This window comes from Crocodylus siamensis, chromosome 4 (genome assembly GCF_052110815.1).
Source record: "Crocodylus siamensis isolate JL-2025a chromosome 4, ASM5211081v1, whole genome shotgun sequence".
NCBI lineage: Eukaryota > Metazoa > Chordata > Crocodylia > Crocodylidae > Crocodylus > Crocodylus siamensis.
This window is the reverse complement of record NC_143398.1, coordinates 206,373,759-206,401,056: the sequence shown is the minus strand read 5'-3', so window position 1 is coordinate 206,401,056 and position 27,298 is coordinate 206,373,759. Positions and strand designations below refer to the sequence as shown.

Below are 27,298 nucleotides of genomic sequence, written 5' to 3'. Positions count from 1 at the left end.
ATATGTTACCATTATCAGACTTTATAACAGTATAACAGCAAGCATCCTAAGCAATGGCTTGGAAATGTACCCCTTCACTTTTAGAAGTGGAATCAAACAAGGATATGTAGTTGTACCAATATTTTCCATCTATATTGCAGCTAGTCCACATCTCATTGCTGATAGATTTCTATCTGAAGTCATCACCCAGTCTTGCACCCCCTAACATGATCCATTCTGCGGATGATTTCTTGTTCCATAATTTCCCATTCAAGTTTTTTTTAAAGTTTTGTTGCCAAAAACAGCTGCTCTGAGGTTAGTGACCGAACATCTAGGGAGGTTAAAGTGTTCTGCCACAGGCTGGTATGCCTTTCTGGAACTGATGTCAGATCAGTGTTCATTCATATAGGGATTGCCTCCATCTGTCCAGTGTAGACAACAGAGGGGCAGATGACATGTATGACATGATAGAGGCACAGGTGAGTGAACCTCCGATATTATAATTCAGTGTTATTTGATGATGTCATGGTTAGTGTTGATGCCAGGGGCACAGCTGGCATCTGAGTCTGGAGTAAGGTCTGGTGTCTTTATAAAAAGGAGTTAAGCTGTCTGTTGTTGGAGAGATGCCATTTGAAGCTGTGGGGATTATTAAGCCAGGACAAGTTTGTCCCCTGTGGCTACCTTAATGTTTGTCATTTTCCAGGAGGTCATTAATGATGTCTCTAAGGTGTTCTAGCTGGGGGCTGTCAGTGACCCAAAGGGATTCTGTTTTCTTTGTCACAGTTGGTATTGTAGCAGGTCAAAACTGGGATATGATTTTAGAATTGTATTGTAAGTATAGGAATCCATGCTACTGGTTCTTAAGGTGTGCATCCTGGTCAGTGGAATCAGAGCTGGTAGGATTGTGTAGAACTAGGTTTATGGCTCGTAATCAGTGCTTATGGGGATGTTGGTGTATGGAAATGTAACATCTGTGGTAGCTAATATGGCGTTAGCTAGAAGCTTGTAAATGGAAACTAATTTTTTCAGGAAATCTGTGGTAAATTTCAAATAGCTGGAAGTTCCCATGGTATATTGGAATAGGTTTGTGTCAACATAGAAAGAAATGCCTTTGTGATGGTGCCAGTAGCAATAGGGCATCCTAGTTTGTGGATCTTGGGTAACAATTAAACATTGCCCATTGTGGGCTCTCAGAAGTGGAAACATTAATCCTCTCCTGTGTTTCCAGAGGTAGCTTCTTTCAGAGTTTACTTAATTCCTTCTGGTATTGTGCCATGGGGTCCCCAGTCAGAAGTTGGTAAAACTTTGTATTAGAACGTTGTCTCTTGGCTTTCTGTATGCATGCTGTTTTGTCCATGCCAGTACTGGTACCTTCCTAATCAGCCTGATGTATCAGGGCTGTTTTTAACGCAGAGTGTGGTTTTCCATTCCTCAGGATTAAAGTGGTAACATAAATATCATTGGTTTTTGGCAATCTCAGAATGCGTATGGAGGTGAAAACAATTTTATATACACATCCAAATAGGGCTGCAACCCTCAGGTAGAGTCCAGGAGCTGCCCTTCTTGGTCTGTGCTTGGTTGGTCATTGTGTAGCTTTTCATAGAAATATTCCCTTAGTCTTGTGCAGCAGAAAAAAGCCTCAAGGTTTCCATACAGCTGTACAGTTGTGTAGCGGGGCAGAAAGAAAGACCACAACATAGTATAGACACTTCAGCTGGGCTGGGAGTGGATAGGTTGATAATACTCCTGTGGATCATAGGGTTGTTGTTGTAAGTTGGGAAAGTTTTGCTTCCTTCTTTTGTAAGGAGCGAAGGTGTTTGTGTTGGACTTCATGGGTGGATGCAGAGATCTCCTCTTTGTATATTGTTCTTATGTTTGGATGGTTTGTCAGTTCTGCAAGCCTGGTGTTGGTCTGTTCCTGTTTGATGTATAGATGGTTCTTCAGTTTCTCAAAGAGAGTAAAACACAGCTTGTCAGAATAGGCTGTATGGCCTGTAGAACAGAGTGGCTTGGTCACATGGAGCTCCTTGGAGATGATACTCATCTGCTTGCATCCACTTAGCAAGAAGATATCTGAGCATACCCATAAGCAAGTTGCCATGCTTGTGAGATTCATCAGGCAGGCTTCTGCTCCCTGAGCAGTTCCTTAGCTAGCCCTAGCATTAAACAGAGTTGAGGCTGGGTCTGCCTCAGTGAACAGTGCTGCAGGTGGCTCAGGCAAGGGATGACTTTAAATAAACAAAGCAAATAAACAAAACTTGTTGTTCTGTCCTGGACACTGGGAGGTGTCCCCTGTGGCTCTGGCCTTCACACAGCAGTCTTGCTGGACACATCATTCAGCTCACCACTGCTTCCTCACTTTTTCACTGTCTGTGCCTCTGCTTTCTGAGGGGGTTTAACTCCCACTGAGCTACTCCCTTAGCAGCAACAGCTGCTGCTACTCAGCAGGGGTGGCTGACTCCTAGTAAGAGGACAGCTCACACTGTCGTACCTAAGCATGTCATTTTCATTAGAAAGCATAAGAAATAGAAGTCCTTTTCCCTTCAGAATCCTTCCCCTGAGACCTTACCTCCAGTTCCTCAAATTTGTTAAGTTCTACTTTTTCTGAATCCATTGTCTTTTATTCTATTGTTCTTTTTCCTTCATTTTTTTAGAATCATAAATTATTGTTTTGTGGCCATTTTTCATTCTAATTACCTTCCACATTAAGGTTCTTAACAGGTTCTTCCTTAGTAGCTTCAAATCTGAAATAGCTGCTATACCTTCTGTGAAACAAATGATTATTCCAAACACTTTCTAAGAACTTCCTCGAAAGTTGTTTTCCTGCCATGTTGCTTTAAAAAAATTATCTGGGTAATTAAAATCTCTGTTATCACCCATCTTTCCAATGTTTCTTATAACCAGGGATCCTGTTTTTCTCTGATTTAAAAAAAACCAAAACTAATTTTCAGTTAAAAAGCCCCTCAATTCATATTTTTCCATGATTAAAATGAAACACCACTATATATATAGATATATAGAAATCTATAGCTATCTAGACATAGATAGCTATAGATTTATTTTAGTGGTGTTTCATTTAAATCATGGGAAAATGTGGATTTGGAGTTACTTTTTTTTTTTTATAACCAAAAATTAAGAATTTTTTAAAATCAGAGAAAACCAAGATCCCTGCTTATAATTTCACAGCCATGCCACAACCATATCCATTACTTACTCTTGATTTGGTGATGTATATTAGATGTCCTCCCTTTATATTGTTCCTACTCTTTTCTCCACCTGCTGATATTCTTCAGTGGTAGAATCATTGCCTACCATTCAGGAGATCTGGGTTCAGTTTCCGGATGCACGCATAACTATAGCCATCGAGGTACTGAGTGCCCAGAGTTGGTCTGGTCTTTGGATTCTGTCTCAGTCATCTAAAGGTGGGGTGAAAGGTCTGGGCAGCCTCCACTCCTCTGTACTCCAGCCTAGGTATATGCATCAAAGGCACTGGTGACCTCTCATGCATATACTGTGATCCAGAAAGATCAATGGTTGCCTGTGAGTCTTTTCCTCTTTTATTGCCACCCAGAGAAGTCTCTGCTTCCTTGTTGACTTCAAAGCAAGTATATACATTCTTGCTTCACACTGCATCATTATCCCATCTGTTTTTCCTGAGCAGGCTCTTCTCTTCTGTATCAGTGCTTCTATCTTGAAGTTTATCCCAAGTTTCTGAGTTGCTGCAGAAGTAGTTTTATGTGTGCACTAAGACTTTGTTCTTCCTGTCTATATCTCATCATCCTTGTATTAGTGTATAGATGTCCATGATGACTGGTGTGTACTCCATTATTTCTTTTTGTCACTCCTGCATTGTTCCCAAAATTACTATTCCCCCTTTGCTGTGCTGACCAGATGTCAGCTCTTTGACTAGGTCACTGGTTTTTTGTTTTGTTTTGTTTTTTTTGGGGGGGGGGATTGAGTCACCTTTTTTGTTTAATACATGGTACTCCATTTGCACTGTAGTACTTTACTAATATTTAGCTGTGAGGATGCTTGTAGCTAATTAGGATCTTTTCTCTGAGGTACAGCAGGAGTTGGATAGTATTTATTTCTTAAGATTTCTTTAACACTGCCTAACCTTTCTTTTCTACATCCCTACCTATGATCTATCACTCAGCAGGCATAGCTCCTGAGCTTAGGTGAAACAAAAGGCTTGCTATCTCCAAGGAGTTTTTTAAATCTGCATAACTTTTGTGAAGCAGCATACTTGAATAGGCATTCAGTTGTAAATGCAAGACTCATATTGTGATATAAAAAAATCTTATGAGAGCCACACTGAACCTTCACAGAAGAAAATCTGAGTTGTTTTCTTACCCATCATTTTATGTTATGGATGTCTTTTTCTGTCTGTTTTTGGCCACAGTCTGGGCATTTTGTATGAGATGCAGAAAGAATCTCAAAGTGATAATCATCTCAGTTAAAAAAAATTCAGTGTTTTTTTTCTTTTTAGATATTGATGGATCATCAAAATTTGTCAGAACATGTCCTTTGCATGGTTTTGTATTTGATTGAGTTGGGACTGGAAAATTCACCAGAACAGGAAACAAATGAAGAGGTAAGTGTAAATGGTAGTCTTTTCCATTATTTTCTCTGACAAAAGAAAAGGTGTAATGTATGATCTTTTTTGATAGTACAATTAGTAAACTGCAGTATAATTTAAAAATAAAACTAAATTTAAAGCAAGAATTTTAAGATCTGATTATAGATACAGCATTAATGTGTTATCTCATATAGCCAGGGATCCATTCAATGCTCCCTAGTATTTCTGTCTCTCATTACAATAACCTAGGTATATCTTGAATTATATGTCTTGAGTCCAGTTCAGTCACAAGTTACTAATCTGTAATGTTTTATTATTACTACATATAGTGTTATGGTTTGTGTTATGAAGGGGCAGACTAGACTATTATAATGTTCCCCATGGCCTCTATAGTTATTGCTCTTGGAAGGAAGAATCTGGCTCAGGTACTACGTAGAGGAAAAAATCTGAAGTCACTTCATTAATGGAAACACAATTATGCTAACAGAATGTTGTTTATTTGTTTGTAATGTTTATACAAGGAAGTAAATACTCGGTAGTCATGCTACATCCACTATGTAGTAGCCTAGGGAAATAAAGTCTTTTTTTAAAGCTGTATTTAAAATGATAAGAAGAGGAAGATGGATGAGGAACTGCACAGGGTGTGAAATTTGAGTTGCCTTTCCTCAAATTTACTGAACAGTATCACAATTGCAGACCAATTGTCTTGAGCAGTCTTGCAGTTTTGTACTCAGAGCAACCAAGTTGAGCAGAGGTGAAAGCAGCATTTTAATTATTCTTTTTGGGACAGCCAGTCCATGCCTCTGCTAGCACAGAGTTTTCCCTTACAATACATACTTCCATCACTTTATCCCAGGGGTAGGCAACCTTTCCCATCTGTGGGCTGAATTGGCTGGCCTTGAGTCATAGGTGGGCAGGACAGTATTAAGACCTGGCTTCTGTTTGTCCCTATAATGGCACGGGCAGAGTGTCTACAACCAAAGTCACCTGCTGCTGAAGCTCCATGTCCAAAGGCTGGACCCACTGGTTCCAAGGGCTAGATCTCGCTCATGGGCCATAGGTTTGTGACCCCTGCTTTATCCAGTTCTGTTTTATGCAACTCAGGTGACTGAAATTCTGCCATTATTTTTCTTAGAAGCTTAGTTCACTCTTTATTAGAACACAGTCAGTATTTCATTTCACTACTTTTGGTTCTATACCTATTTTACTACCCTGAATAGTTTCTTTCCCCTCACTGTTCAGATACTTGAGCATACATTTTAGTTCATTAGAAGTAGACGTACATTTTTGCAATCATTAGTCTTAAAAGTAGTTATAAGCCTATTGTCTTAATTTTTCGTTTTCATTGAGAAATGCAAGCTCTACATTGCAATCTCCTTTTACCATAGAAGTAATAATATATTGGTGAAGGCGGCATAATATATTACAGACTATAAAATAATATTGATATTATCGACACAAGATATTTTCCATGTATTTGTTTTTCAATAACTAGGGCTTTGTGGCTGGACAGGAACGCTGCCATGACAGTTGGTTTCCAGGCAGCCACTTGGTAACCAACATGCGTCATTTTATTAACTACGTTCGGGTGAGAGTACCAGAAACTGCTCCGGAAGTGAAGAGAGAGGCTCCTGCAAGTACCAGCTCTGATGGCTTAGCTCCTTCCCAGGTAAGCGTAAACAAATCCTGCTTCTATAGCAAGAATGCCATAAAGTTACTACATAGATTTTTCTTACTTTTTTTTTTAGACTACTTAACATTAATATAGAAAGGATTTTTAAAGCGCCAAACTCTTTTTCCCTGCTTACCCTACTGCAGTAGACAAATTGTTCAAGTGTAGAAGTTCATTCAAATCAGATCTTTTTCTAAATGAATTTTTTTAATTCTTTCCTTTTGTCTTCAATCTACCAGAGTTCAAGGCAGCCCAAGAGCCTTCAAAGAGAGGTAGATTTGTGTGTATTGTAATGCACTTAACTGGTAATACTGCTTTTACTGTGCTCATCTTAACTTTCAGTGCAGTGTCATAATTTCTCTTGAATTTTTTTGTTTTTGTTTTTGCAAGGGACTTTGCATTTTTCAGACATTCTTAATTTTGAATAGATATTTAAGCAATGATATATATGTCTTAGAATTTGAAATAATTTTGTTTTTTATTTAAAATATTGCCACCCATTAAGAGTATTATATGTTTTTGCTAGCTTACTACAGGAGCAAATACTGGCTTGCTTTGTGTATGAGCCTGTTTTTACCTTTGGAGACTAACATTTAATGCTATTTGTGATCTAGCTTCCCAAAACTGAACGTGTTTAACCTTTTAATCTCACATAGAAAGTATAGCTGAAGTGATTAGTAGCAAGTTGACTTGTTTTTTACGAAAAGGAATCATGCAAGATTTACAGTAGATAAGATAATCTCTTTTGTCATCATTGTTCGCATGTACAAGCATGTACATGTTTTTTATATTGGATTTAAAGAGAGCTACAATAATGAAAACATACTTTATCCAGCTGGTATGTTTGTGTGTGTTGTTGACACTTCCTTAAAAAGATAAATTTGGCCAAGATTTGAAAAAGCGTGATGTCAGGAGTCAGCTCCCACTTCTTTGAAACCTGTTTTCTATCTGATCTTTTTGGAAAGTTGGAGTGGGAGACACTTACACTAGTTATGCTTCTTCAGTTTATATATATAGTTTGTTTAAAAAGTGGCATAGCTTTCTAAAGTTCTGACCACTCAGCACTTCTCACTGAGATCGATGTCTTAAATTTAAATATGGTGAAGCCACCTATTTACAATTCAACCAAAACTTAAACCATATTTTTAATTTTCATACTTGCTTTTTATTTGGGTGAATATAACAAGAATAGATAAAAACAGATTGGACATGCCCTGTATTTTGAAGTATCTTAAAGTTAGTGCATATACTAATGTTTAGGAAGAGAATATATAGAAATGGTTTCTTCCTTTTTTCATGTAGTATCTGCTGGAAGCTTAAAAAGAGTTGCATATAGTTTTACAATTTGCCTATCATTGATTTTTTATCCTTTTTATATTGAACCGCTACTTCTATCTTCCTATTTTTAAGAACTCAGGAACAGCTCAAGTATTCAGCTTGGTTGCAGAACGTAGAAAGAAATTTCAGGAAATCATCAATCGCAACAGTAGTGAAGCAAGTCAAGTAGTTCGATCCAAGACATCAATGAAATGGTCAGCACCTGGTGCAACACCGCAACTAACTACAGCCATTCTTGAAGTCAAAGAAAGCATATTGTCCCTGCTTATTAAACTTCATCACAAACTCTCAGGAAAACAAAACTCTTACTATCCTCCATGGCTGGATGATTTGGAGGTATTAATCCAACCAGAACTTCCAAAATATTCTCATGGTGATGGCATGACAGCAGTAGAAAGGATTTTATTGAAAGCAGCAATGCAAAGCAGGTTGAATAAACGTATTATTGAAGACATATGCAGAAAGGTGACTCCTCCAGTACCACCAAAAAGGATTAGTTCTGCTGAGAAGAAGACTTTGGACAAAGAGGAAAGGTAATTTATATATTAAGATTAATAGCAGGAATTAGGGGATCATAATAAGATGAGCTGTGTACATGATAGATTAATTTTTATTTTTCACAGTAATCTTTAACCAACCAATTATTTGCCAGAAAAATTAACTTTAAATTACTAAGCTGGTTTTTTAGCTGCTTGGTGCTGTAAGATGCCTGCATGGCTTAAACAAGTACTGAGAGCAGGCAGCACTTTGGAGGAAGGAGGAATTCTTGGAACAAACAGTTGCCTGATGTGCAGGTAACTAGTCATAGCTAGCTCATATTTCATAACCGCCCCCCTTCTCAGTCCCTATCCTATTCCTCTCTCTTTTGTGGCACAATTTTTAAAATACTTCAGTGTTTCTATAGTATTTAGTATCACTTTGAAATTGGGGATTGGAGAGAACCGGGCCTTGCTGGGAAAGGAGACTGGGAACAAGGAGCTGGATGGAGTGAGGTGGGGAAAGATCAATGGGAGAATGAGAAAGACTAAAACCAGTGTTAAAGTAATGAGATTAAGACTGCGCACGCATTCAGATAACCTGTGAACTTTCTCCTAGGTTTGCTCTCTAGGTGCAGAACTTACCCAGAGCCATGTGTACAGACATTTGCTGATGTCTAAAGAGTGGAGACCTTGCAGTCCTGACACTGTAGCTAGTGGGGGGGTCCTTGTGAACACATTTCAGCAAGCTCTGCAGACTTCCTTAGTCTGCTTGGCAACATATCACAGCACTGCACAGGGCAGTCCAAATTTGCTGATCCAGACTGTTCGTGGTCAGCCTGCACTCAGTTTACAACATTTGATTTCCTTTTAAAAAAATGTTGAGCTGGTTTTGTTTGAAACGGTATCCTATCATTTGATGCACTTATGTTTCTATTGTTTAACTGAATGGTTCTCAGGTAACATAGAAAAAGAGCAAATTTGTGAATTACTCCATTTATGATCTGTTTTTTGGATTTAAATTTCCTGTGGAGTGTTTTTTGAGGAGAGAGCCAGAGGGCAAGGAGAGTTTAGTGAAGAGAAGCCAGGTTTATGAAAGAGGATGATTGGGTAGTATTGAGGACAAATGTGTGTTTTTGTTTCTTCCCCAGTAGTGCAAGTGACTTCTAGGTGAGAATTTTAAGTCTCTCCTAGCCAGCTTTTTAACATTGCTGTCATTTCCCATTGAAAAGAAAATCATTTTTGATCTTTGTCAGCCTGGGACTCTTGGGTATGTCTGTAAGTCACAGGGTCACAACACCATGCAGAGATATCTAAACTAGTTCTGCATTATGCCATCGCCAGAACTGGAAGTAGAATTGCCACATGAGTGTGCTTTTGCACTGAGGCTTTTAACTCTACTGGAACATTATAATTGCACAGTTGTTTCACTTACAATTTTGGAGTCAGCAGGCTAGAAGACTGGCAATTGGATTACAAGTATTTGAAGTGAAAACTGGAACTGACTACGTAAGGAAAATGGGACATCCAAAGACATGGACTGGATAGAACCAGGACAGGGACAGGAATGCATAAGAATATGTACTTTGTGTGTATATGTGCGCACATGCATATGTTTGTGCATAGTATTTTTGTGCATTTATGGTTTATGTAACCAGATTCATACTGTTCTTTATAATTTTATCCAGTTCAGAAAAATGAATCAGTCCAGTTAATTTTATTCCTGGTTTGGTTTCAGTTGTATTAACATCAGTATTTTATTTTATTTTATTTTATTTCTTGCAAATGATCTTAAAACTAAAATGTGATTATGTGGCTGGATATAAATCCAAGACAGACCTTAAGAACTCCAGGATCCTAAGATATTCAGTTTTTATGTCAAAAGCTATACCTGCAAAACAAGTAACCGCTTGAAGATGGAATTGCTCAGAGTAAGGCTGGCCCTTGCAAAAAGACTTCAGTCTATTCAATCAGTAAAGTGCAAATGATAGTAGGATAACTAAATATTTCTCTGAAGTCTCCTTTTCTTAAGTCATTATAGTTTTAGATTTGAACACGGTCCTAAATCTGTCTGTATATTTCTTTTTATACAGACAGATTTAGGACTGTGTTCAAATGTGAAGCTAAATATGAAATCAAAATTAAATTTAAACTGGACACTGCAAACTAAAATACTCTCTTCCGTCATTTAATGAAGTAACAAAGTTTAGAATAGTAAATTCTCTTTTAATGACATATTGAACTGATTTCTCTTACAACTCCATCCTATGCTTCGTTGTACTTGTTTTTCCATTATTTAACTATGTGGTGCTTTGTTTACATAGACGGAAGGAGAGAATCCGTGAAACATAACTATAAACATAACAATGTACAAGCAAGAATAATTCCATGATCTTTTATATAAAGTGATATTTACACAGGCATTCTGACTGTTTTTATTTTGGTTTAAATTCACAGGCTAATGTAGTCATTACAAAAAAAAATAATCCATTTTTTCCTGCCCAACTGACTATTTGCTTTTTCCTAAATCTGTAACATTTGCCAAGACTTGAAACAAATTTGCTAACAGGACAATACCTTGTGACAGATTAGAATTAAGATGGATCTAATATTACAGGGGGGTTTTCTGCTCACATATGCTGTTTACAATTAACTTGCAATTTGTTTTTGAATTTCAAGTCTAGTCTTGTAGTCAAGAAGATCAAGCTGGCTTGTGAGCACTCAGTGATGACCCGTTTCTGGTTTCCTCAGTCTACAAAGATAAACTTAGTATCACCCACATGATTGCTTGTCACCATAGAAACCAAGACACATGGAGCTAAAAGAGTGTCTTAGCTATTTGCCATATATTTCAGCTTTAGTGTCTTAGCCCCTTGGGCCATGATGGAAAATTACTGAGCTGGACTGAATCCGTCAGAGTTTGTTTATGTCTCCTTATTAAGGGTCTCTATTTACAGTCACTCTGTTTTTAGTAAAAGCACAGCCAAGGTTGTGAGAGAAATACCCAGGGAAAAATAACTAATATTTTTCTAATGAAAGTTAGCTCCAGTTGCTGATGCATCCTCTGAAATAATAAATTTTAAACTTGTTGGAAATAAAACATAGTTTTGCAAATGGTGGCTTTTCAGTGTGACAAATACAAGTTTGGGACCACTTGAATTATAAAAATACCCAGGCAAATCAAGTGAGTGTAATAATCAAGAACAATTACTAATGTTTCTTGCTTTTCTTTAAATGCATATTTAACTTAAAGCATGTAGGTGATTTACAGTGCTTGTGCCGTAATAAAATATACAGTTCACAACGTATGAATATCTTAAGTAATATTTTGTGTCTTTTAAAACATAAAATCTTATTTTTTCATGTAATGCATGTATATTATTTTTCTCAGTAGATGGAAAATGGCATAGGTAAATCTGATAAGTGTTTAAAGGAGCAAACAAAAATAAGTACATTTAGACTTTTAAATATAAACATTTCAAAAGTTATACTTCTTTAAAATAATAAATTAATGCGTTGCCTCTCAGGACGAACATAAACTCTGCAAAATGCTTTTCCAGTACTTTCCTAAAAATTGCTCATTTTAGGTAGAACCCAACACTGAATATTCCACCTATGGTAGTTCATTACAAAGAGATCTGGGTTTTTTTTATAGAATCATAGAAAATGAGGGTTGGAAGGGACCTCAGGAGATCATCTAGTCCAACCCCTGGCTCAAAGCAGGAACATCCCCAATTAGATCATTCCAGCCAGGGCTTTGTTAGTCTTGTATCTTATTAATTTGCTTGTAGTATATTTTCTTGGGAAGAGAGCAGAAGACAGGGAAAGTATAGCGAGGAGAAGCCAGTTTTATGAAAGAGGACAAAAATGTATTCTTGTTTAGTTTTTTCCTTCAGTGCAAGTGGCTGTTATGTGAGGTTTTTCTATTTCTTACCAATAATTTTAATTCTCTCTGTCATTGAATAATTCACTTTTGATGTCTGCCTGGGACTCTTGGTATGTCTGAGAGTTGCAGGGTCACAATATTTTATGAATCTTAGGTATTACTCACACATAACAGCATTAATATTGTGCTAGTATCCTGCAGCACCCTTAAAAGAGTCTCATGGCACCCCAAAATGCCACATTAACCAGGTTGAGAATCACAGCTCTAGCATGTATGAACCCCCACCAAACAACTGGTTCACTGTTCCATGTTTGGTAACTTTGCACACTTTAGGCTGCCTCTTGTTCTACTGTAGACTTTTGCTTTGTGTTGGTGGACAAGACACGCGCACCAGAATTTCCTAAGTGGACACTAATTGTGTTCTTCATTTTTCTGGATGCTCATTTGAAACCTCAAGGGCATGATTTTCATGAGAACTGAGCACTTACAATTACAACTGAAGTAAATTGGAGCTGTGGATGTTTAACACCTCTTAAAAAAAAAAAAAAAGGCAGACTCAAAGCTCCTTGGACAGCATTAATTCTGGCATTTCCTAACTTTTGAATGCTTGAAGTTGCAACTATCACATTCTTTTATATAATTTCAATATAGTTTTGCGTTAATAAGTTGATAATTAAGACATTAATTCGGTGCTTGTGTCTTCCTCCTACTTGATTTTTTGTGTCTTTTCTCCCTGATCACTGACAATGGCACACACTTCAGATTGTCTTTGAGAATGCTTCTTTCTCACAGTAGGTACTTACTTTGCTCATACAAGAAAATGTATCTTCTTGATAGTGGGAATATGTGAGGTTGACTGTTTTTGGATTGGACGAGTATTTTTTTTAATCACTCTTCATTAGTGTAATTTAAATGCACTGCCTGTAGAAGACATTATATTTTATTTATACTAAAGCTGCCATTACTGCCTGTTAGGAAATTCCCTTTCCAGAGTAAGATCCTTGTTTTTTTCCTAAACCAGTAAACCTTTCCTAGCTCAGCATCTGTTCGTTGACTTCATTTACTAGCTTTAGACCCTTGCCTTAGAGCTACAAAATGTTCATGTTTTCATCCTAGTATACTAGATTCTTCATTTGTTTTTCCTGCCTACTTTGACAGGACTAGTTTGGAGTAGAGTTTGAAGTTACTATGGTATAGGAGTAAAGCTTGAATTTTAGATTATGATATGTGAAATGTTATACTATCAACAAAAGCCATTACAATTTTTCTCCCCAACTCTTATATTTGTTTCTCTCAACTTCTCTTTCCCCTAGACGACAAAAGGCCAGAGAGAGGCAACAGAAGTTGTTAGCTGAATTTGCCTCAAGGCAGAAGAGCTTCATGGAAACTGCCATGGATGTCGGTGAGGTTTTTTTTCTGCTGTTTTTTTAAAAACATTTTATTACATGAAATTACATTTGCAAACTTAGTACCCACTATTGCATGTGATGTTTCCCCAAGAGGCCAATAAATGCCTCTCAGGGAAACATCATATTTTTATATATGGCAGTGCTTAATAAGACTTCTGTTGAATTGCCTAAATATCTCAGACTTCAGAGCATTCTTGATGCTGTGCATGGCAGCTTCCTTTATCAAAAGCATAACTGGCTAGGACTGTGCCCTTGGGTGGTCCTGCCTGCCCCACTGTCCTCGACCGTCTGGATCCAGAGGCTCTGGCACTGGGCATCTCATAGGAGCAGCAGCTGAAGTTTTGCTGCTACCAAGGAGAAATGTCACCTCATTTTTTTGCTGCAGATGCCCAACAGGGAAAAAACCTCCTGATATCAGTGGTAAAAAGATGGAATGACATTTCTTCCCAGCAGCAGCAAACTCTACAGACACAATACAGAACTATAATTCTGTATACTCATTGGCACACTGCCAGCTTGCTGCAGGGCCTGAAAACAAAAAGTACAGTCAAAGTGGTGGGTGGAAGGGTGAAGTGTCCCCTGGTGTATTCTAGTGTCTCCCCTGCTTTAGGCTGTTCCTGGGGCTTAAGTCCTGCTCACCAACATATCCTTATGCTAGTATCTCTTCTGGCACCTCCAGAGAGCTTCCCAAACTCTAAGCATCGCAAAGCCTCTTGAGACCAGAAGTTTTCTATACTTTTTAGAGATAAATTAAAGCAGTTTAGTGGTAAATAGCGTGTACATGTTCATGCTATTGCAGATGCAGGTATTGAATTTCATGCCTAACTCTGCCTGGTACCAAATTGGCAGTTATAATGAATATATTTAGGATAATACAGTTTGTAGAGTCGAACCCATATCATCCATAATAGGTATTTTCACTGGCTGATAGAATCTGTTGCTATATAGCATTTAAAAATAGCATTTAAAAACAAGTTAATTTCATGACAGATTATTACAGCATATGTTAAAGCATCTTTAACTTTTGAGGGCAATACAAGATTTTAAAGTCACAATATCATGTGATGCATTAGGTATATTATTTTTAGTCAGAGTTGGTTGCTATTAGCATTATCTCTAAATGTTAATATTTTCATTTTCTATTGTTGAAAAACTGTTTAGCTGTAATCTTTTTGTTCATTTGATCTAGCAGGTACAAAAAGAATAAACATTGCCATTTTGATTATTTCAATAGAAGTTGAGAGAGGTTGTGAACTGATAAAGCAGAAAGGCTGTTTTTCTTCCAATTCATAAGTGAAAAGTAGGTGGGAAGGCAATGAGACCTATATTGATTGGGAACACTGTGGGGGTTTTTTTAATTATTTGTTGGGAAGATGCCAAATTGTCAAAAATGAAACTTTTTAGTCAAAACAAATGCATTTCCTCCAATTTTGTTGGAAAGTTCTCTCAGATGCAGGAGACTTTCTGGTTGGTTTGGAATAGGAGAAACAGTTCTATTTGCTAGTAGTCCAGCAAGTAGATCAGTAACTGTATTATGGAGACAGAATGTAAAGTCTGTGCTCTGTCTGAATTCAAGTGAGTTCAACATTTTGCATTTCAGGTAAGTGACCAATTTGCTAGATACTAGTCGGTCTCTTTTGTTAGAGCTATTTAAATAAGTAAATACTGAAACTGGACTGATAAATGTGAGCACTTTAGCCCAGATAAGAACCCTAAATTACTGCAAATTAATGAAATGTAGATCTTTTACACCTACCTGATACCCCAAGAAGTGCATTTTAGAAGTCTTTCCTCTGCCAAATAAACCCTGGGTTGGATGGCTAAAGAAGATATATACTCTCCTCCAGGGATAGGGATAGACATTCAAAGAGCCTGAGCCTGAATTGATTCAATCTTTGCAGGTTAGAAGTGTTGCCAGTACAAGGTGCCTGAGGGAGGCAACAATTGGGTTCGTTGCCCAGTGTGCGTCGCGCCAAATAAACACACTGGGGGGAGAAGTAGACAGAGTTTATTTGAGCTCAAGTAAAAGGCACAGGGAGACTGTATTGTCTCAAATCCTGCACACTTAGCCCTGCAACCGTGTACTTTTTATACCTTGGTCAATTTTCTGCAGTGGTTTCCCACCAGCTGGCCCCCCTCTTCCTCCCCTTTCCCTCCTCCCTTCTCTCTCCGAGCAGTGCCCTTGCATTCCACAGATAACAGTTTTAGCTCGCCTGTTTTCCAGAAGGACAGGAGATTACAGGCACCAAAGAAAGGGTTACAAAGGTTGGGCAAGTGGGGGTCCTGGCTCGCCTGAGCCCAGGGCAGAGGGGCTTCATCGACACTCGTGGTCTTCCATCCCTCTGAGTTACCTAGGGTTATGCCCAGTGACACCAACAACCCCCCCCTTTGAGAATACTCAACAAAGTTTTGGCTGAGTTTTCTCATATTCTGAAGATAAAAAAAATGATTGTGTTTGAGGATTGGGATCTTCAATGCAGGGGTATAGTGAAGCGTTCGGGGAGGGGGATACACAGACTTTGCGCAGGAGGGCATTACAGCACGCAAATAAGAGGAGGGTAATTAAACACAACACAACACTGGTGACCAGGAGGTGAAGGATGCCTGTTCCTAGGCCTCCGAGGTTGGGCAACCAGCTCCAGAGAGAATCAAAAACAGTGGGTTCACGTTCCTGATTTTTCCACTGCTCAAAAGCCTGTTCAGCTGACAAAATGTGTTTGTTAATATCTTGGGAATTTTCTGGGATATAAGTACAACATTCGTTCCCAATTAGAGCAGAACCCCCTCCCCCCCCGAGATGCTAAAACATAATCTAGAGCCTGACGGTTTTGAAGAGATAATAAACGAAGTTGATAAATCTCGGAGTTAAGGCTCTTTTCAATAGCTAAAGTGTCATTGGCAAATTTTGTAAGAAACGCAGAAAGTTGACGATACAGCTTGGCTAACCGGCCCACTCCATACGACGGGAGAAAGATCATGCCAAATCTGTCTTGTGATGAATCCAGTTCTTGTGTCCGTCGACCTTTGCCGCTGTGTGGGAAACTAGTAGGACAGTTTCTACTAGTGAGGTCCTTTCCATTTCTCTTGGAGGGGCTCATCCTTCCAGGTACGAACGAGCACGGAATTCCCCAGCTGTAACGAGTGGACTGGAGCATCCAGTGGAAGAGGCTGCAAGTCTTTAGTGTACCTATGGAGAGAAGAAAGAACAGCAGACAGAGAGCACATATACCGTGACAAAATATTACATCCTATTTCCCACTCCCCTGCTAGAACCGGCGTCCCGTTCATAGGCCATGCCCTTCCAAACATAATTTCAAAGGGGCTAAGCCCTAATCTTCCCTTGGAGAGGGCACAGATGCGAAGCAGAGCAAGGGGCAAAGCATCGGGCCATTGCAGAGAGGCCTCCTGGCAGATCTTTTCATCAGTGGAGCAGAGCCATTCCTCCTTTTCTTGGAGACCAAGCTTATTGGCTAGTTCTTTCTCTTCATACGAGTACTGGGGATCCAGGAGCTCCCCCACTGATGGAATGAGGGCATGCATATGGGTGTCAGCAGGTCTTGGTTTCCTCAGGGTGGCAGCATTTTTAGCTTCTCTGTCCGCCCGGGCGTTATCCCTGGCTACATCTTGATCCTCTTTCTGATGCGCCTCACAGTGCATTACTGCCACTGCCGAGGGAAGCTGAACAGCTTCCAGGAGTCGGAGAATTTGGGGTCCATACTTCACTGGGGAGCCTTGGGCTGCAGCAGTCCCCTTTGTTTCCATAGGCCAGCATGGGCATGCAGTACTCCAAAAGCATACCTAGAGTCGGTATAGATGTTGACCCGTTTCCCTTTTGAGAGTTCTAGCGCCCGGGTCAGGGCTACCAGTTCAGCAAGTTGAGCAGATGTTCCAGTGGGCAAACCCTTGGCCTCAACAACATCATAGAGGTTCACAACAGCATAACCTGCCCTCCTTTGCCCTTCTACAACAATGCTACTGCCATCAGTGTACCACTCACAATCAGCATTCAGAAGTGGCTGATCCTGTAGGTCTGGACGGCTGGAGTACTGTGCATCTATGATGTCTAAACAATCATGCTCTTGTTCTTCCGTTTTAGGTAAGAGAGTAGCCGGGTTAAGGGAGGGGCAGAGTCACTTCAGGGTTCTCCAACAGCTTAGCTTGGTACCGAGCCACCCAAGCCTGGGTGAGCCAGAGACCCCCCCTTCGCGTCTAACAGAGCCTGGACCATATGAGGGGTATACACCTGCACAACTCCTCCCAACGTTAACTTTTCAGCTTCCTCAAGTACTAGGGCAGTTGCCGCAACTGCTCGTAAACATGCTGGCCATCCCTTGGCAACTGAATCAAGCCGTTTGGAGAAATAAGCAACGGGACGTTTCCACGCCCCCAACAATTGAGTAAGCACTCCCAGAGCCATCCCTTTTCGTTCATGCACATACAATTGGAAAGGTTTAGAAAGGTCCGGTAAACCCAGGGCGGGGACTTCCATTAGTTTCCTTTTTAGTATTTTAAATGCCTTGTCAGCTTCTGAAGTCCAGTAAAAGGGGTCATGGTCTGCCTCTTTTACACAGTCATATAGTGGTTTTGCCCATAGTCCAAATTCAGGGATCCATATTCTGCAAAAACCTGCCATGCCGAGAAACGTCCCTGAGCCACTTATGGTTGCTTGGGGTGGGAACCTGGCATATAGCGTCCTTTCGCTCACTTGAAAGCTGGCGCTCCCCCTGTCTTATGTGAAATCCCAGGTATTGTACTTCGGGGAGAGCAATTTGAGCTTTATTTAGAGCCACCCGATATCCTCGAAGTCCAATAAAGTTCAGGAGGCTTACAGTGGCGTTAAGGCAAAAGATTAAATCTACAGCAGCAATTAATAAATCATCCACTTATTGTAACAAGAGGACTTCACGCTCGTTATTCCACTCCTCCAAGTCTTTAGCTAAGGACTGGCCGAAAAGGTTAGGAGAGTTCTTAAATCCCTGGGCTAATACTGTCCAACAAAGTTGTTTCTTAACCCTTTTTCTGTCCTCCCATTCAAAAGAGAATATCTCCTGAGAGGGAGGGGGTCAACTGGAATCGTAAAGAAAGCGTATTTCAAATCAAGAACTGAGAAATGAGTATACTGGCCCGCTATGGAGGCCAGCAAGGTATACGGATTTGGGACGAGGGGATGAATAGTTTTAACCCGTTCGTTAACCACCCTTAGGTCCTGCACCAGTTGATATGTGCCATCAGGCTTTAGTACAGGCAAGATAGGAGTGTTCCAGGCTGACTAACACTCTCTCAGTACGCCATACTTTAGGAAACGGTCTATAGTCTCCTGCAGTCCCTCTCTGGCTTCCTTTTTGACTGGGTACTGCTTGATTCATACCGGACCTTTTCCTGGCAGTAGTTGGATATTAATGGGGGTTTGATGTGTAGCTTTTCCGGGGACCCCCCTTGCCCACACCAAAGGGTATACCCGGTCTTCCCACTGGTTCCACTCCGGGGGGGCGTTCATAGCCGAGGGTTCAATCGCGAGGGTCATTATCCATACATTTTCAGGGGGCAATGTGAGGCTTATTTCATCCTGGGTAAAATGCGGTGATGCACCTAATTGACAAAGCAGGTCTCGTCCTAGCAGGGGTGTTGGGCAATCTGGAAGGTAGACCAATTTGTGAGAGAGCCCGGTCTCCCAGAGCACATTCTGCAACAGCATACACTGGGCACTGAGTCTTTTTTCCCGTGGCACTCACCACGGTGAGAGAGTCCACTACGGGAAGTTGAAGAGGTTGATTTACAGTGGTCCGTGCTGCCCCGGAGTCTACCAAAAAATCAATTTCTGAATTCCCCACCCGCATTTTTACTCGGGGTTCCAGGGGTGGGGTGGTCCGTTTCCCCTGACACCCCTACTCCTGTCCTTCCGCTACCATTACAGGAGTACAGTCTCTCCCTTTCTCTGGCCATTCGTTCTTCCACTGGTTCCATCCCAGGCATCTTTCTTGTGGGCCAGGGTGCCCGCACCCACGACCCCTTATACTCCTGCCTCTCCCACCTTCTTGTGGCCTTTCTCTGACTCCAGCCTGCACTGCTGCTACTAGCATTCTAACTTGTCTCTTTTCCTCTTCTTCCTTTCTGAGGGTATACGCCCTGTTTGCAGTCTCCAGGATTTGTGCTACAGACATACCCATTAAGTCTTCCTTTTTTTTGTAAGAGGTAAGACGGGTATGATCCACAGGCTTGTTAGAGTCCCATCTAGGGTCTGCTAGGGGAACCACATCTGCCTGACCAGGAACATTGACGGGATCCCTTTCATGCCTCCGCTGTGCTTGCTCCCTTGCTTTGGAAATAACTTGATTCCACTCTACTTCAGATAATAAGGTTCGCATAAGGATATTACAGTCGTCCCAATCAGGCCTGTGACTAGCTAAACATCCCTCAAAGACAGAAATGAACTTACTCGGGCTAGTTGAAAATTCTCCAGCCTGTGCCTTAAAAGCCGCCAGGTCCACCGGGTTAAAAGATACATGGGTGTATACTTGCATGGTCTGGGCTGCAGCCCATCTGCCCCAGGCTGGGCTATTACAGTTTCAGTAAGTAAAGGGTAAAATCCCACTGAGGGAGGAATCTCTGGAACCGGGGGCATCTGATCTTTATATGGTGGGGGTGTTAAAGCTGAAGGGGACACCGACTCTAGCATTACAGTGGTTGGGGGGGAATGCTGAGACTCAACACTAACAACTACTAATCCTGTTGGAGTCAAATTACACTTCTGCAAAATATCTGTCTTATTTCATAAAGTCATAAACAATTGCGCATACAAATGTTCATTCCACTTACCCGTCCGCTGACAAAACAGGAGTAATTGGAGGATTATATTATAGTTAATTGACCCTTCCGGAGGCCACCTTTCCTGATCCTCCAGTTGATATTGAGGCCATTCCACTGTACAAAACCTTTTAAAATTATTTTTAGCCATTAAATCTGACTTAAACAGTTTCCAATTTGTCAGAATGCATTCTAAGGGTGTACACCGTGCCCTGCCAACCGTACTCTGTCCCTGCCCCATACTCCAGGGAGACACTGGGCATCCCCAGGTCTTAACAGGCAATGCTCAGACTGCTGAGCTTATCCTACCTTGTCCAAGGGACCGGTTCCACACCGTTGCCCCCAATCACTTCTCCACTATTTGAGCGCATTGCACCATTGTGCCCTGCGGGGTCGATCAAACCACGTCTCCACCGAGGGCCCCGATGAAACCACTGGTGCGCGCTGGGCGTCGGTTGTTGCCGCAAGTTGTCGACCCCAGGAGGGATCTGGGCAAGGTGAAATGTTAGCCTCGAGCCCCACGTTGGGCGCCAAAAACTGTTGCTGGCACAAGGTGCCCAAGGGAGGCAACAATTGGGTTCGTTGCCCGGTGTGCGTCGCGCCAAATAAACACACTGGGGGGAGAAGTAGACAGAGTTTATTTGAGCTCAAGTAAAAGGCACAGGGAGACTGTATTGTCTCAAATCCTGCACACTTAGCCCTGCAACCATGTATTTTTTCTGCAGTGGTTTCCCACCAGCTGGCCCCCCTCTTCCTCCCCTTTCCCTCCTCCCTTCTCTCTCCGAGCAGTGCCCTTGCATTCCACAGATAACAGTTTTAGCTCGCCTGTTTTCCAGAAGGACAGGAGATTACAGGCACCAAAGAAAGGGTTACAAAGGTTGGGCAAGTGGGGGTCCTGGCTCGGCTGAGCCCAGAGCAGAGGGGCTTCATCGACTCTCGTGGTCTTCCATCCCTCTGAGTTACCTAGGGTTATGCCCAGTGACACCAACAGAAGCAAACAAATACTTGCTTTTTGGCCAGCCCTAAACAGATCTGCTTATTCTTAAAAAATTAAGGCTGTTGATCCTGAAATAAAACTGATGATGTTGTTTAAGGGTAAGGTAAAGGAAACATTGCATTTCTGTGTCCATTTAAGCACATGTTCTTCATGTGATAAATTCAGGAGCGCTCACATGCTTGGAGTCTGTCTGCTAGGGAGTCATATTCGAATATGGCTTAAAAGATGGACCCAGATAGAAACTTCAGTGGAAGTGATGTTGAATGGTAAAATGTATAAGAAATGTAGTGGAGATTCTGAGGCATGCTTACCAATTTGGGAGATGTTGAAGGCATTAAGGATTACACCCATCTTACAAAAGACAGAAAAAATGAAGTGGAAAGTTCGAGGATGTGCCTCTTGTCCCAACAAATCATTTGTATTTGACAGATTCATTTGAAGAATGTTGGGGACGTCATGGGTTAATGGGGTCAAGATGGACATAGATTGTAGGGCTGTGCAAAGCTTAGGTAGCTGATTCGGTTAGGAGGAGATTCGGCCCAATTCGGGGACCAGATCTCCGAATCTGAATTGAATCGGGAGACCAGATAAAACTGAATTGATTCAAAGCATCCAAATAGATTTGGAAAAGATTTGGCTGATTTAGAGATTAGGCCATTGACTAAACAGGCAGCTGACAGCTGGTAAGTCTGCTGGAGTTGGGGGGGGAAGCGGTGTGGGGTGGGGAGGAATTGGGGTGGGGGCTGGGACAAGTTGCCCAGCTGGGGTGGGGGGGCATGTTACTCAGGGTGGGTGGCAGAGGGGGATGCGGGATGTGGGCGCAGCTGTGCTGGGTGTGGGGAGTTCTGCCCTGCTGCCACTTGCCCAGCCAGGGTGGGGGTGGGGGTGGAGTGCAGGCGTGGCTCACTCCAGGCAGAAGGGGGCAAGCGGCAGCAGGGAAAAGCCCCTGCTCCCAGCACTGCCACACCCGCATCCCATGCCCTCCCACACTGGCTGGCAAATGGTGGGAGGGAAGAGCCCCTGCTCCCAGTGCTGATGCAGGCTGGGAGCATGGGCTATGTCGGGGTGGGCAAAATATGGTCTGCGGGCCAGATGCGGCCCATGAGGCCATTCTGTCTGACCTGTAGGGCCCTTAAAAATTTTAGAAAATAAATATTGATCTGTCCTTGGTTCCTGTAAAAAAATGACAGAAAACAGGGGCAGTAGGACCCAGGGGAAGCCTCATGGGTTCCTGCAACAGCAGGGCCCACCCCCCCCAGCTGGGGCTTCTGGCCTGGGACCATGTGACTGCACAGCGCCAGAAACTCAGGTAAGGGGTTGGGGGGAAGGGCGAGGAAGGAGCCCAGGGAAAAGTGGCCCCTCCCCAACTCCATGGCCCACGCTCCCTGCTGCAGCTGCTTGCAGCCCATGCAGGACTGTCCTGAGCAGACACAGGCAGTCCCACGCAGGCTGCAAGCTGCTGCAGCGTGGGGCACCGGTCATGGGGCAGGCGAGGGCCTGCTTTTCCCGGGCTTAGCACCAGATTGTATAACCTGGCCCCGCTGCCACCCTGGGACCTGTGCTGCTCGCCCGTCGGGGCTGCACACAGTGGCAGCAGCTGCGGCCCCCCCACTTGCTGCACTGGGCAGTGTTTGCTGCAGCTGTCCTCCTGGAGCTCACGTGCCCAGCAGCCCAGAGGTGGTGGTGGCAAACAATGCCCGGCGCAGTAAGCAGGGGGGCTGCAGTTGCTGCCATCACGCACAGCCCCCAACAGGCGAGCCCAGAGCCAGTGTGGGGCCCAGGTTGGCTGCCAGGGTGGGCTACAAGCTGGTGCTGAGTGTGGGAAAAGTGGCCCCTTGCCCCCCCCACAGCCGGTGCCCTGCAGTGCAGGCACAGGCAGCCCATGTGGGGCTGCCTGTGCCTGCTCAGGACAGCCCAGCGCAGGCAGTGAGGGGCTGCTTTTCCCGACACTCAACCAAGTCATTACCTGTTGCAGAGCAGGGGGTTGGGGCTGTACACTGCCGCCTGCCTATACTGCAAGGCTGAGGGCACTGGGAGTGAGCAGGAGTGTGGGGCCCATACTGGTGTTCCGGGGCCAGCACTAGCTCCCTCCCCCCCTCCCTGCCGGTGCAGCCCAGCCAGGCTCCACAGACCTCTGCCAGCCTGTGCCCTGCTCTGGGCCCCACTGGTGCTGGTCCTGGAACAATGTTCCCAAGACATTGGGACAATGGTCCCAAGATGGTAATCAGGGAGTGGGGCCTGTGTCATGGGATGGGGCTACCCATGTGGCCCTCGACAGCTTGCCAAAACTGGGTAAGCGGCCCTCCGCCCAAAATAATTGGCTACCCCTGGGCTATACCTTGCTGCTGCCCGGAGGGAGCCGTGCCTACATCATGCTTCCCACCTGTGCCAGCTGGGCAAGCAGGAGCAGGGCATAGCCCCTGTGGCTCCCCCCATCAGGGCAGAGGCAGGCACAGCTGGAGGAGCCATGGAAGAAACCCCCCATGGCTGCCCTGTCTAACCTCCTGGCACTTTTCAAAAAAAAAAGAAAAAGAAAAAGCCCCACACTCAATGGCTGTAGCAGGGGCTGTGGGGGCTCTGGGGCTACGTGGCAGAACCCCCGTGCACAGACCCACCCCTGATGGCTCCACCGTCCGGCCCCAGGCTCCTGGCACTTGGGTGGGGGGAGGAAAAAAAAGCCCCTTCCTTACTCACTGGCTCTGGCAGCATTGATAGGGGCCTCTGGTGGCTCATGCCAGAACCCCCAGTGCAGCAGGGGGCAGTGGGGATTGCCCTCCTCCTACCCGCCTGGCACCTATGTGGCAGCTGTCACATTGCACAAGTACAGCGCAGCTTGGCAGGGCGCTGCACACTGTCTGGGAGCTGGGGCAACTCCACATGTCAGCCAGAGCCTGGCAGCGTGTGGCCCCAGCTCCCAGAGAGCGCACGGCGCCCTGCTGAGCTGTGCTGCACCATGGAGCAGCTGCTGCATGGGTGCCAGGCGGCGGGGATGATCCCTGCTGCCCCCCACTGTCCCGTGCTAGCTAGCGAGTGTAGGAGGGAGATTCATTTTTTTAATTGTCAGGATGTTGGGGCCAGGCAGAGTGGCCATTGGGGGCAGGGCTGGGCAGGGAGGCTCTGCTGCGTGGCCCCAGAGCCCCCACAGCTGCTTGTACTGCTGGTGAGTGCATTTTTTGGGAGGGGTTTATTCCTGGGCTGCTGGGGGGGCAATTGGGGAATGGGGGCTGCATGGGGGGCCTCTGCCAGGAGCCCCACAGGCCCTGCTACAGCTGGTGAGTGCAGGGTTATTTTTTTTTTTTAAGTGGTGGGAGGCTGGGCCCCAGTGGGGTATGGGGCTGGGCAGGGCAGCCATGGCGGGGTGGGGACTTCTGTTAAATTCTGAGGGTACTTCATCCCAGTAAGTAATTGGATAGGCTGACTACTCTTGAGCTGTTTCATTTTCTCTATAATACGAGATATGTTGCTGTAGAGTATTCTCAGGTCCTTGTGTGAAAGATGCTGTCTGCATAAATTAGTTTTTAATGCAGTCTGAATGTGTGCATTAGGGCAGCTATCAATGGGCACTTTTGTCAGGAAGGTAAAACTTTGCAAAAGTAAGGACAAATATTAATAACTTGTGAGTTGAAGTGAAGAAACAGAGTGACGGCAGCAAGTAGAGCTCAAGAAGAGACAACCTTAATATCTAACCCAAGGCTTCTACAGTAATAAAATAAATGCTCGTGTGGCTTCTAGGGCAGCGTTTCCCAACCTTTTTTGCCCCACGGCACACATATCTAAACAAAAAAGCACCATGGCACACTAGACGTGGAGTGGTGGTGGAGGGGGAGGACACACGACACGTGTGGCCAGCCGGATGCTGACCGGGCGGGGAGGAGCGCTTGGCGAGCTGGATGGCATTGTGGGCTGGAGCCGTGCCCCCTGCCTGGCTGGAACCAAACTCCCTGTCTGTTTGTGCTCCATCCCAAAATGCTGCGGCACACCGGTTGGGAAACGCTGTTCTAGGGGACACATTTTGTCCTTCTGCCATTCTAAATAAATATTTAGTTCTAAGACTTAGGTCCACCTACAGTCAAGGTTTATTGGTGACATCACTTAAAATCCAGCATGTGCTTTCTTCATTCTTGCATTCTCATTCTAATTTTGTTCCTAAACTTAAAAGAATTAGGGTTGACCCTATGAACTGTAACAGCATGTGGTTGTGTTGTCTTTAGGTTTCATGTTCAGTTCACTGTTAGTACCGAGCAGGACCTTATCTGCAGTTGCTCCTCTTGGTTGTTTGGGTCCTTATCTGCACTAGTGCTGGTCATTTGGTTGGAGAACAAGGAGACTCTTTACATCAGAAGATAGAAACCTTGCGCCACATATAAGTGCTGAATAGTCAAAGTTTGCAACTGAAATCAATAGGAGTTATACTATCAGCAAATAAAGTGTTCTAAATATTAGTAGTATGCTGACAAATCAGGACATAGGTACAGTACTTCAAGCTGGACATGCAAAATTAATAGGGTACCTGCAATTGGAGCACCAGGAAAAAAACAGAGAGAAAATCAATATTTTTGCATTGTTTGGGTATTGTGCAGATATTGTGCAGTAAAGCAGAGCACTGTGTGATGTATTTGTGAGAAAAAGAAATAGTTTCCCTGTTAATGAGCACCATTTACCGTATGCACTAAACTAGGGAGAGGTCCTGTGAAAGAGCAATAGTATATGATCACATAATTAAAGATTACGTATGTCCCTGGAAGGCTAAATAAGGTTGCTCTGGACAACTTTTAATCCTGGAATTAACTGAATGTGAGTGCTTGACTTTGTAGCTGTTAAAGTTGAACAGTGTTTGTGTATGTGAACAAATGTTCATGTGTAGCAGTGGAAATTTTCCACTGCTAGAAACATTTCTGGGAGAGGGAGCTAGCTGTACAAGCGTTCAGCCTGCAACTGCCCCTTCTCCTCTGTTTGGTGCACCTTCCTCAGGGTGTTTTCAGTCTGAAGAAGCAGTGCAACTGGACTGGACTCAGAACAGTACAACAGGGGGATTGGAGCAATGCAACAAACCCCCCAACCACTCCTCACACCATGGACTGATGCTGGTATATAGAGTAGTCTGGCAGCAGTGAGCAGTTCTTCCTTCCTTTCTTCCCTTGTCTCCCAATCTGTGGGAGTAAGTGAGCAGCGGCTGTTCCCTGTGTCCTGTCCAGACTGGGGTGAGCCCAGGTATTCATTTTTCCAGGAGAAACCCTCCTGGGGGTCACTTCTTTTGGGTCAGAGATGGGTTCTTTTTCTCCCAATGTGTCATTTTTGTTTCTGGACAAGCTGTGTGAATACCTGTATGCCTGTGGTTTCTCTGAGAGAGTTGCAGTTCTCCTAGTAGTAATATCATGCCTGTAAGCAGCCACTGTGTATACATATGTGTAATGTATGGGTGTAGAAAGTACAATGCTCACATGCATTTTTATATGGATATTTATTGCATTTCATAAAATTGTTTCCCCATCTTTCTATAAGCATCCCATAAATGTATCTAACTATGGATGAATGGTAGTGGTAGTAGGCAGCCAGCATACTGTGTAGAGGGTTTCATAGTTTCATAGATGTTAGAGGCCAAAAGGGACCTGGAAATACAGTTTTTACTATGACTACATAAATTAAACAAACTCTTGTAAAAACTCTTTGACATCAGACACATCTAAGTTATGCTTATGTCTAAAGGCTTCTAGGCCTACAAATTAGAACTGTTTTTAGTAACTTAAAAAGATATTTATATCTTATTCCTATTTTAAATAATGAATAATTTCAACACTCTAACATAAAAATAGGAGGGTTCTTGTTAATTAAGCATGCATGAAAATATGTAGCTTCAACTACATACTCAGCTAATATTTTTTTTTTACTTGTGCTTTTCAAGCTACCATACTATTTGTCTGGAAACTTTTCATTATATATTTTTATTGAATGAAAACATAGACCGATAACAGACTTGAAAAAACGGAACAAAACAGTGCTTTACTGGAAGAGGAAGCACTGGCTCTCCAGTGTCTGTACAGATAAGTCGATTCAGTGTTGCTTTTTGGCATTTTTATCTAAAGTTGATTCAATCGGCTATTATATAAAAGCGCCAAAAAACCTTGTTAAAGCTATACAGACAAGCAAGCTGGATCAAA

General features: G+C 43.0%; 1 protein-coding gene across 5 annotated transcripts in view; it reads left to right on the top strand.

Moving 5' to 3' along the window:
- The window catches only part of UBR3 (ubiquitin protein ligase E3 component n-recognin 3), a 261,968-nt gene that overhangs the window by 119,354 nt on the left and 115,316 nt on the right, over window positions 1-27,298 (top strand). For 3 of the 5 annotated variants that reach the window (XM_090045497.1, XM_090045494.1, XM_090045492.1), the window contains 5 exons: window positions 4,469-4,573; window positions 6,054-6,227; window positions 6,470-6,502; window positions 7,641-8,101; window positions 13,244-13,332. In XM_090045497.1, the coding sequence (XP_089901623.1) occupies window positions 4,469-4,573; window positions 6,054-6,227; window positions 6,470-6,502; window positions 7,641-8,101; window positions 13,244-13,332 (862 nt within the window). The remainder of the gene's footprint in view (window positions 1-4,468; window positions 4,574-6,053; window positions 6,228-6,469; window positions 6,503-7,640; window positions 8,102-13,243; window positions 13,333-27,298) is intronic. The other 2 variants (XM_090045496.1, XM_090045495.1) reach the window with 1 other exon arrangement.